Raw genomic sequence first — 12,127 nt, 5'->3', positions numbered from 1 at the left:
TCCTTCCTGAAACATCATCCGTGCTAAGTGGCTTTTACCGCTAGGGTGGCCACTGCCCGGTTTTGGAGCGGATGGCCGGGCTCTCAGGCATCACATGCAGCATCCAGTCAGAGGCACCAACTGGAAGCTAAATGTCCGCTGCAGCAGCAGCATGGCCCTTTCTTCTTCCTGCGAGCCCGGTAAACATCACTTCCTCTTCCAGGCCACAGGGACAGGAAGAAGAAAAGGCCATTTTGCTGTCGCTGGCTTCCACAAACACTGCTGCCGTTCCACTTCGGACTTGAATGTGCTGATAGCACGGCAGGAGCAGCAGCAGTGTTCGTTGAAGAACTGGGTGCGTCTCGCTGGGGTGAGGAGAGAGAAGGAAGAGCAGTGGAAGACCTGGAAGTGCATGACACACCTGCCGGTGCTTGGCGACACACCGGTTCAGAACCACTGGTATATAGGGTATTATTTACAGCTGCAAATGTACTTCTCACAAAATATGTTTCTTTTGTAAGGCTGCAACTTTCAGTTCACATCCAATCTGTTCCTTGATGCATCTTACAAGAAGGCTCCACATGCAAAATGTGCAGACAGATCCTAGCTCTAAGCAATATACAACAATAATTTCTCCCTCATTCTGATTCCACTGAAGAAACTCAAAGTAACCAGTTTTATAATGAGACATTTAGAAGCCCAAAACAGAAATGAATTCACAGAAAGACCTGTCATGTGACTTGTCAGTGACTTCTCACTGAGCCATAAGTATATAACCTGATAATACTGGAAAATAGCACAACATGCCTTTCTGCATTACAATATGGCAGAGATGCTTATCTGAGATAAGTGTTTTCCCTGATCAAACACATGGGTGATGTCACCCTATTGGCACTAATACAGACATCAATACATTTTCCACAGCTTTCTAGGAAAATGTTTGCGATCTCTCTGGGCATGTGCGGCAATGATCCTGTGCTCCCACAGTCACGCAGCATTAAGCTAATAACCTCAGATCCAGAAGGGCAGACGGGAGGGTTTGTGTGACTGGTGAACTGCTGTCTTCGGAGGATAACTTTGCTTTCCCTGACGACGAGCAGTGCACCATAGTCGCACACATGGAACTCCCTATCTAAGAGTTGTCTTTAATAGGAAGGAAGAAACAGCAAGAACCCATCAACAGCACAGCAAACTGTTTTTGGTGGGTTAGAACCTCCCTTATATAAAGTAAAGACAACCCTAAATAATAAACAGGCCAATGCAAGCGATTGGACATGCGTCCATAACCCCTCGATGCAATACGGGGATTAGCATGGTCCAGAACTTGCGTCCAAACCACCGCGAAGCTGACAGCGCTCATCACGTGTAAACTCCATGTAGATGAGGCTATTAGCTAATCCCCGCAATTCAAAAAATTTCCCGCACGGCCAAGGCGCCCATTACAACGCGGCAAATTTTAAGCCAGCCCGGGACTAACGTAAAAGGCCTCCTGACCCCCACAAGACTTGCCAAAAGTCCAGCGGGGGTCCGGGAGCGACCTCCTGCACTCGGGCTGTATTGCCAGTATTCAAAATGGCGCCCACGCTACCTTTGCCCTCACTATGTCACAGGGGCTGACGGCCAGCCCCTGTGACATAGTGAGGGCAAAGGCTAGTGGCTGCCAGTACTGAAAATGGCACCTGCGCTACTTGGAATGTTACAAGTCTGGTAAACTTGCTCGTGTAGTCCAAGAAGTGTACGATAAAAGCTGGCATCATGGGAATCCCTGAAACTTTCTGAAAGGAGGCAGGAGAGATCATCACAACAATATCGGCAAGTGACTAATACAAAGTCATTTATTCAGGAACTGAAAACAGCAGGAAGGGAGCAACCTTCATCTTAAATCAAAGAGCAGCAGGAGCTCTACTATACTACCACTCTGAAAGGATAATAGCATTAAAGCTGCACGATACCTGGATGGTACAAATATATGCACCAAATGAAGAGGCAGAAAGAGAGCTAAAACAGTCCACAAAGAGAACGCAAAATATATAACATATTGTTGCAGGTAATTTTAAATGCTAATGCGGGATACCAAACATTGTAAGATACAAAACGGGGCTGAATTAGCACAAATCTGAAAACTTAGGAGTAGTAGCACCGATTGTCAAGGCTGCTGGCATTATAGGCCGATTTTAATTACCCGCGTGCGTAAAATACGGGAGTAACGCGCGCGGCTGGGCCTTGTGCATGCTGCATGCATTTTAGAAGGGGCCCGGCTGCGTGTGTAACCCCTGTTACGTGCACAAGAGCCAGGCCTCAGCAAAGGGGTGGAGAGGGGGCGGGGAGGGGAAGTCCAGAGCTGGAGGCGGCCGGTACAGCCACCATTTGCCGCTGTGCCAGGGGATCGCCCAACTTGCGCCAAAAGTTCGGAAACAAAGAAAAGAAAAAAAGGTATGAACTCTTAAGGGGTTGGGAAGGAGAGGGAGGTTAGGTAGGGGGGGTAGGAAAGTTCCATCCCAGTCCGCTCCTTAATTGGAGTGGACTGGTAGGGAAGAGGGGGAGGCCCAATCTCGTCTCCGTGCGTAAATTGGCAAAATCTACCCCCCCCTGTGTGCGCCGGCGCGCACGTTATAAAATCACGCGTCTATGTGTGCGCGCCGGGTAGCGAGCGCACGTGGACGCGCATACGTATGTTAAAAAATCTATCCCTATTTGCGCAAATGGACAGTAGTGAGAGTTGAAACCTTGGCAATTGGTGCTACAGCTTACAAGTTTCAAATGTGCGGTTTTTTTTGTGTGTTACCAGGTGTCTAACATATGCACATGTATTTTTCTGAAAAATTATGAGGACACTGTGGGGCCATTTGGCCGGGCAGAAAAACAACAAAGGAAGAAAAGTCAATTGAATTATGTTGCAAATATCAGCTTTTCCTAACTAACACCCGGTTTCAACAGAAGCTTTGGCAGGATACACATGGGCGTCTTCAGATGGTACAACTGAAATCAAATCAATTACGGGAAGGGCAATTTTCAAAGACATTTAGCTAGGTAACAGCGGACTGAGCCGGCTAGATTTCCCTGGCTGAAAACTGAGGAACCAAAGTCCGCACCGGCTTTTACAGGGTGAGAACTGCTAGCTGGATTTTCAAAGAGGTGTTTCCTGGGGGTGTGTTCAGGTCAGCGGAGTAAACAGCACACATACATTCGGATTTTCAAATCTGCGCGTACTGTTTTATCCCGATCCGCAGCCAGCTGCATGCAATGCTTTTTACGTATGCCTCTGTAGCTAATTTTCCGAGGGTAGCGTGCATACGGTCCTAAGGCAAGAACGTTTGGCTGCATGGGAATGAGGCAATTTCTGGGGGTGTGGGGCACTTTGGAGACGGAGTTTAAAAAAAACAAAACGCAGACCTTACGCCACTGTGCATCACAAAGTGTACACTCGCACTTCTAATCACACACTCTATATATCTCTCTATATATTCAAGCACAGGGTATGCAGGTACCTTGTGCTTGACAATCGGTTGCATTTGTGTGGGCTGAGAAGTATGCACATCCATTTACCGTGTGGTACACTCTCAGCATGATATAATTATTTCATCTGTACCATGCTTTTATCCAAAGCTCTGTACACTGTGTTTACCGCTACGAGCCAAAGACCGTGTACTGACTCGTGCTCAAAGCAAGTGAAATGTTAGAGAATTATGAGCAAAGCAACTTCTTCTAAAAGGAAGAAAACTGCCTATGTAGGAAGCCTGACAGAGCCTAAAATCCTGGTTTTATTCCCCATTGGAATGAGTTTTAAGATACACATTGAATTTTCTTCTATCTTCTTTAAGACTATTCAAAAGACTCACCGTGCTCTGTAATCTCACCCAATGCCCCACTAAAGCCTTTCGCTACTGCTACATCAATGAATCCCATCCACTCTCTGGGTCTCCTTGCTGGGATACTCCCCCTTCTATGGGAATTTAGGTCTTCCCCACCAGGCATTACTTAATCAGTTTTGTTGCCTTGCACTGAGTTTCAGCATTCTCCCCAGCACCAGTCCTCCCATAAGAGGACTGCAAAGGAACACACTGTTTAAGGTGCAGCTGAAACAATACCTTTCTGCAAAGGACGGAGTGTCTATATTCCAGCCAGCCCCTGCCCTGGTAATCAACACCAGAATCCTACCAACTGCAGTAACTATCCTAACATTAAAGGGGAGCCCAGCAAATACGGCCTCAAACTCTCTTGTTCTCAGCTCCCTTTTTTTTACTGACATGGTCCCCTGGAGTTCTGTTCCTGCCATCCCCCATACTTACACATTAACACCCCCCCCTCCCCCACTCTTCCTCTTCTCCCCCCACTCCTGCTGACATTGGGGCCCATGCGATACAGTGCCCTCAGCCAAGCGCACTGGGTGACCTGCAGTTGGACGCGGGTTGTAGAGACACTAACTAATGCAATACGCCCCTACAATGCACGTCCAACGCGAAGTGAAACTAATAGCGCTCATCACATGCAAATGCATGTGAAAGAGGCGCCGCTATTAGCTATTCACTAACAATGCAAAAAAAAAAAAAAGTGTGTCTAGGAAGCACATTTTAGCGATCATAAATTAACAAGACAGCCTTCTGAAAGGTGATTGATCCTTTCACTGACATGTGACAGTGAAGGGACCAATCGGCAATAAGTGAAGACGTGAATAAATTAATATTAAGTGCCCTTCTATGAGAGAGAAAGAGAGTGTGTGTGTGTGTGTGTGTGTAAAGGGCAGGATCAGACCTATGTGAGTGATGGGGAGGGGATCAGAACACTGGGAGTGAGGGGACGTGTGTGTGTGTGTGTGTGTAAAGGGCAGGATCAGACCTATGTGAGTTATGGGGAGGGGATCAGAACACTGGGAGTGAGGGGACGTGTGTGTGTGTGTGTGTGTGTAAAGGGCAGGATCAGACCTATGTGAGTGATGGGGAGGGGATCAGAACACTGGGAGTGAGGGGACGTGTGTGTGTGTGTGTGTGTGTGTGTGTGTGTAAAGGGCAGGATCAGACCTATGTGAGTTATGGGGAGGGGATCAGAACACTGGGAGTGAGGGGACGTGTGTGTGTGTGTGTGTGTGTGTGTGTGTGTAAAGGGCAGGATCAGACCTATGTGAGTGATGGGGAGGGGATCAGAACACTGGGAGTGAGGGGACGTGTGTGTGTGTGTGTGTGTGTGTGTGTAAAGGGCAGGATCAGACCTATGTGAGTGATGGGGAGGGGATCAGAACACTGGGAGTGAGGGGACGTGTGTGTGTGTGTGTGTGTGTAAAGGGCAGGATCAGACCTATGTGAGTGATGGGGAGGGGATCAGAACACTGGGAGTGAGGGGACGTGTGTGTGTGTGTGTGTGTGTGAGAAAGGGGGGGGGTTCAATTACCAGGGTGGGGGAAGGCCCGGGACACTGCCTCCCCTCTCACCTCTTTGATAAACTGCTAGCAGTTTACTACAGCCCTGGACTAGTGAAATTTATTTTCACCAACTTGGATTAAATTTAGCTCCGGGTCCCGTGACTTTAGTTCAAGCATGGCAAGGACTGATTAGGGCATTATGATGCCATTTAAATGTTTTTTAAAGCGCATCATTATTATTATTATTTTTTTTTTTAACATGCCCACATTTGCATTGAAAAATGGTAAATGTACTTACTGCATGTGCCAAAAATAAATAGCTCCTGATAAGTAAATAGGCCCCTGTTGCTGCAAATTGTAAGCTCTTTGAGGCAGGGGATTGTATCTGGATGTAATTTGTCAAAACAGCATTAAGTGCTATAAAAATGGCTAAACAAATGCTTAAGAGAGTGATGAGGTTTGCAGATAATTAAGAAGGTGATGCCACTGAAATCTGTGGCAGGGTTAGAGATATCTAAGGTGCCGAGAAGCTGAATGGCACAGGCAAGAGGCAGGATGAGGGCCATGAGATTTATGGAGGTGCATGGCATGGGGAAGGGAGTTACCGTTACAGATTACAGAGGAGAATGACTGCCAGCGTCTTTGTGAAGGGAAAGGGGGAGAGCTGCAGACCTTCCTAGTGAGAGTTTAGTACTTCAGATTTTTAAGACGTTTTCAGGCAGTACGGACAGAAGTGCTACATTAGATCAAAACAATCTTAAGTTATTATAGCTCCAGCATGGTACGTTTCCCTATGGTACTCACTCTTATTTTCCATTACAAAAGTCAGAATATCAGAAGCAATGGGCACTCTGCCATAATCCTTTTGGTTATGTATTTCAGCACAAGTAACAGAAGAGGTGGAACGCCTTCTGATCCTCCTACGTCTTTGGACTGCTGATTTGTCTACATGGGAGATAAATAATCTGTGAAGGCAGGAAGAGTACAGAGGTACTGCCAACCACCATGGCCATCGCTCTCTGACCTGTGGCCCTTGGCAGAGGGCTCCAGTTGTGATGCCCGGGCAGATGTGTGTGTGTGTATCGGGGGAGGGGGACATAAAATCCCAGGAAGTTGGAAATGAAGGTTCATAGCACCAACAGGAGGACAGGGCCGGGCCATAAAACTAAAGCACCTTTTAAAGGCAGAAATTTCATTTATCATCTCATGAGCCAATGACAATTCTAATATAGTCATTAAATAATATGAATGGAAAGTCAGAAATTGGTTAAATCAAACCTCAAATGCAATAATCCCTAAAGCTTGCAATGAAAACAGCAGAACAAATTCATGAAATGCCAATCACCTGGAATTACAAGACCCGTGCATACATGTTAAGCCTTTAAAATAAGAACTAATCATCAATGGATCCACCGAGGCCAAAAGAACAAATGTAATTCATTCATTTGCTGTAGGCGGTGCCTCATCCTCACTTTCTCTGCTTTTTATCCTGATGATACTTTATTTCCGAGAGGTGCAAACGCTTTTCTAGCTTAGTGATATCGGATTAAATTGCTCTGCTGTTTCCACTACATGCATTTCAGTGTTTTGGACGTTTAAATTCGGGGTTTGATTTTGCTCATTTGTGTAATTTGTAGTTAGTGATCGCACTGGAGCTGTCTTGGGCTAAGGAGACTGGAGGAGCCGTTTCTGCCTTTAAAAGCCACTCCTCAGAAGAAGCAAACACACGCTGGGGTTTTCCAGCCCGGGCAAGGCTCCTCAGTCTGTAAGTGTTCTTTAGCCATAATAAAGTCTTTTTACATTTGGGAACTGTATCATTTGTATGCTTTGTCCACGAAGGAGGTGATTCACATGATACTGCCAGTCACTAGCAGGCAGGCTGAATATGATACGACCATGGTGTCTTTTTTTTCTTGCCGAAGTGTCATTCACATGAGCCAAAGCTTCTTTGGAGTTGATAATGTAACTTTTTTTTGCTTTTGAAAAATGTGAAAAGTGCTATTAACTTAATTATGACCATCTGTCTGTCACATGAGCTGTCCAGAGCAGCAGTGAAACATGCTGTAATAAACACTTAAGGGTTTTTTGGTCATTGCTTAGTGACTGGGAATTCTCTCTTTGAATGAGTCCAACTTCCAGAACTCTCCTCTGAGTGTGACGATGCTGCAGACATCAGGGGACCTGAATCTGAAGGTCCTCGTCCTCATCCAAATCGCTGGTGCCATCCCCAGGATCATCTGAGCTGAATCGTGAACGATGTATCTTTCCGAACAGCGGAGGGTTCTGTTGCCTTCGAAGCCTGATCCATCACAAGAGAGAGAGAAGAAAATAATTCAGGGCATGCTTTACTGCTCTTTGCAGCGGCATTTATAGGCTGTTGTGAGCTGTTTTAAGAGTCTGTGTGCAGTAAGAATACAACAGATGGCTTTGAATGGGGGAGCCACATTACTGCCCAGTATGGCTGTCTCTGGATTCACCTGGTGTCTGCTTACTAACAGCAGTAGAACCTCAAGATAGTGGTACCAGAGCTGCTCTTAAAGGCATCTCATACTCTGGGGTCTGTACCATACTAACTGGAAGTCACGGGGCATGGTGTACTGACTACTTTCAGGCCGATTCAAAAAACTCCACGGGAGAGCTGGCGCTCCGAGGCTAGCACGTCACCTGGGCACGCGATTCTTTATTTAAATTAGGGCCCGCACTAATAAGGAGGCGCTAGGGACACTAGCGCGTCCCTAGCGCCTCCTTATTAGCGGAAGCAGCGGCTGTCAGTGGGTCCGACAACCCATGCTTAATTTTGCCGGCATCAGTTGTCGAACCCACTGACAGCCATGGGCTCAGAAAACGGACGCCGGCAAAATTGAGCGTCCGTTTTCCAACCCGCAGCAGATTTTTTTTTTTTTTAAGAAGTTTTGCCTTTTTTAATTTTTGGGACCTCAACTTAATATTGCTACGATATTAAGTCAGAGAGTGTACAGAAAAGCAGTTTTTCCTGCTACCCGGTGCCGTCTGAAATTAACGCCTGCCTTTGGACAGGCGTTAATTTCTGAGAGTAATGTGCGGCTTGGCCACCCATTTTACTTTCTGTATTTCAGGTGACTAACTAATAGGCTCATCAACATGCATTTACATGTGATGAGCGCTATTAGTTTCGGTGTGTGTGTGTGTGTGGGGGGGGGGTTGGCTGCGCTATTACCCCTTACAGCGCGCCGTTCTGTATCGGCCTGTATGTGGGTTCAGTAATCATTACAAACATACCACTATTTGAGAAACTGCGAAAAAACTTCCAGGAATCTTTAAGAACTAATGTGAAACCAGGATGCAGTGATACCGCAGCCCAAGGCAATGTGACAGTGGCGTCAAATCAAAACATCCCGAGGCAGCCTTATGAAGGCAGATAGTCAAAAAAAAAAAATCTGAGCTTCTAACTTTGGGCACCTACTTTTAGCCGAACTTAGGAGCCTAAGTTTTGGGCTGAAAATAGGAACTTAAATTTAGGTGCTCAGTGGAGACATTTTTCATCTAGATAGCTCTAAGCACCTTAAGTTCAGCACCTAGATCTTGTGAATATCGGCCTGATTAGGAATTAATTGAGCTTTTTTTTTTTTTAAATTTAATGCCAGACGGCTTCGTCCACACTTGATTTTCTAGTACAGTTGGAGGCTACTCCAACCCTGCTCGGCTGCCATTTGTGACAGGGGGGGCAAGATCTGATGCAGAGACAGCATGGGCCTTCGTTCATGGCCACCAGCGTTTTTGCTCCTAATTAAATCCCACTTTCCTCCCTCTATAATCCAGGCATTGCAGGAACTGTTCCTGGTCAGGGGCTACCAACTGCAACATTGCCGGTCAAATGTAAAATCTTTGCAAACACAATATCATTCATGTACGACAACAATAAAATACATTTATAAAGAGAGAAGCCGATCCCACGAGACGAGGAAAACAGAAGAGGAGAAAAAAGTGACAGAAAAGAGAGAGGAGGTGAGAGGGAGACATACAGATAAAAATACACGTGAAGAGAAAGAGAGAGTAACAGAGGGAGAACTTAAAAAAGAGAGACTGAGAGACAGGATGAGAATGGAGCTAGATGTTTGTGTTTAGGTTCCTCAAACATTCCCGAGTCATAATGGTCTCTCCTTGATATCACACATTCTCTCGTCTGCCTCTTAATATGCTCTCCACCGCTCTCCCCCTCTTTTTCTCATTTCCCTCTGCCATGCCTCATTCTTCATTTGACTCCTCTCCCACTCTCTCTGACCTCCTACTCCTTTATTCCCCATCTTTTTCTAATCCCTTCCATCTCTCCAATGTTCTTTTACCCCATCTCAGTTTATACAGGTTCCCTTTCCTACCCGTCTCTCTCTTGCCTGAATTCCTCAGTCATCTCACTGCCTCCATTCCCTTGCTCGGTCTCTTTCAGTCTTCCTTCCCCATTGTTGCGTTCAATCCCACGTCCTGCTTGTTGCCAACAACTTCTTATGGTTCATAAGAAGCAACAAGAGTTGGAAGACAGAACTGAAAAAGTGTCATTCCTGACAGCTTCCTGGAAGCATTTTTGCACAATTTTATACTGGGGCCAGGAAGCCAGGACCTTGCCCAGCACATCAATCACTGACACTGGGTTTTTAGCAGCATACAGGGATAATATGTCAGATGTAGTCAAGTATGGCTTGTGCAAAGTCACTAACACGCCAATGAAAAGGCTCATAAAGAAAACTCTGAAAATTCATTTTTTTCAGATATTTTCTGTGCAATACGTATATTCAGTTTACAGTTTGTCTCCTAGTGGTTTCTGGCCATGATTGATGGGTATGAGTGCAGGAATATAGCCGTGTACATATAATGTATATATATATATCTGTGAAAGGGGGTGCATAGATGAGGTATGAATGGAAAGGGTGGGGCATATATGATTAGTGATAAAGGCCGCCTGTTCTTTTTCATGGCTGCTGATCTCTCTGTACTGATTTAATTGTTTTTATTTACTTAATGTTTTTAACTGTGTATATTCATCGGAAACTGGTATGAACTACAGGAAGGATAAATCCGTTTTAATAAAATAAATAAATAAAAATATAGCAGCGTAACATGGCTGTCCATCCCACCTGCACCAATGAGATTACGTCTAAAAGGGCTAATAGCTAGATAATTTAAACCCATGGGCTAAGGAAGTTCGGGGTGACTGAAAAGAACAAAACATTCTTTGGCAGGGCCAGAAGGAGTTAAAAAGGAATGATAACTTGGAGTTAAAGCAGCAGAGCTACAAGGAAGCAGTGAAGCAATCACCAGGGGTGACAATTAGCATTAGCAGCAGTAGCGAGTAAGTAGACAAATGCCAGGATCAAAGAGAGACTCGGCTTCAGAGTAGCAGCGCCGGCATATTCCAAGCTTCACAGCAGGCTCTCATTGGCATTGGGCAGCAATGAGCATAATCATCAGTTATATCACGAAATTATTTTACTACTCCTGCCTGGTTGCTTGCGCTCTCCAAGACAGCTGGCCAGGAGGAGAAGGTGCAGACAAGGATGGGAGAGGCAGCGGTTATGGCCATGGTCCTGAGCAGCACAGAGGCTCAAGTGGCTGGGTCCATTACCTTTTCAAAGAGAGGGGCACAGCCCAGGAGACGACCTTGCACCACCAGCTCAGGCACCCACTAAGGAGTTCTAGTGACAACTTCCAAATTAAAGATCCGATGAGCTGGGTATGGGCCGCAGTGGCGCTCCACGGAGAGCAGTGGTTGCAAGCTATAACAACAGAACTACAGCGGCTGTTGCTTGGGAGAGAGCAACGGTTCACGTTGGAAAGGAGGATTTAGCAAGCAAGAGGTGAAGGTACGCGGCTAGTCTGGGCTGCCCAGGCTAGCCGCGTACCTTCACCTCTTGCTTGCTCGAATCCTATTGCCGTATTGCAAAATGGCGCCGGCCATACGGCCAGCGCCATTTTGCAATACGCTATATGGCCACACGGCCGGCGCCATTTTGCAATACAAAATGGCGCCGGCCGTATGGCGCCATTTTGCAATACGATTCGAGTGCAGGAGGTCGCTCCCAGACCCCCGCTGGACTTTTGGCAAGTCTTGTGGGGGTCAGGAGGCCCCCCCAAGCTGGCCAAAAGTCCCTGGGGGTCCAGCGGGGGTCCGGGAGCGATCTCCTGCGCTCGTGACATCGGGGGACAGGAACCAAAATGGCGCCGGCGCCATTTCTATTAACGCACCCGTGGCCCGAGAGTGGAAGATCACACCGGGACACCTCCACTGGACCCCAGGTAATTTAAGACATTTTGGGGGGGGTTCGGGAGGGTGGGGGATTTATTTTAAAGGGTCGGGGTGGGTTTTAGGGATGTTTTAGTGTGTCGGTTTTCCCGCCCTCCCACGATTTACGATTTACACGATTTAAAAAAAAAACAAAACCGCGACGATCCGATTCCCTCCCCCCCAGCCAAAATCGATCGTTAAGACGATCGATCCACGATTCACATCTCTAGTGAATAATACAAAGAAGCAGAACCAAAAGCAACAGTAATTTGAAGGGCATGCTGAACCAAATATTTGAAGTCAGTTCAGGGGACAGAAGCAAAGCTAACAAAAATATAGTAACCCAGCAGAACAGAAGCACTGGGGTGGATCCCATATGCCAAAGCAGCCCCTAAAGCAGCTCAGCAAGAAGGGGGTAACAATAAAGGAAACGGTGGTAACAAATGTGATAAGAATGGGAATGAAAACGTTAAGGTAAGCAGCGTGGGGACATCGGTACAGCGGGCTCACCCCGTGGGCTTTGTGCCAGCTGGGAT

The 12,127-nt window shown here is 46.5% G+C and overlaps 1 protein-coding gene across 2 annotated transcripts in view; it reads right to left on the bottom strand.

The window, feature by feature from the left end:
- Positions 1-5,580: 5,580 nt before the first annotated feature.
- CCDC102A (coiled-coil domain containing 102A) overlaps positions 5,581-12,127 on the bottom strand; it is a 129,846-nt gene continuing 123,299 nt past the window's right edge. For both annotated transcript variants that reach the window (XM_029608927.1, XM_029608928.1), the window contains exon 9: positions 5,581-7,634. In XM_029608927.1, the coding sequence (XP_029464787.1) occupies positions 7,508-7,634 (127 nt within the window). In that variant the 3' untranslated portion in view covers positions 5,581-7,507. The remainder of the gene's footprint in view (positions 7,635-12,127) is intronic.

The sequence above is a fragment of the Rhinatrema bivittatum genome, chromosome 7, assembly GCF_901001135.1.
Source record: "Rhinatrema bivittatum chromosome 7, aRhiBiv1.1, whole genome shotgun sequence".
Taxonomy (NCBI): Eukaryota; Metazoa; Chordata; class Amphibia; order Gymnophiona; family Rhinatrematidae; genus Rhinatrema; species Rhinatrema bivittatum.
The sequence above is the reverse complement of the archived record's forward strand: the minus strand, read 5'-3'. Positions and strand labels throughout refer to the sequence as shown.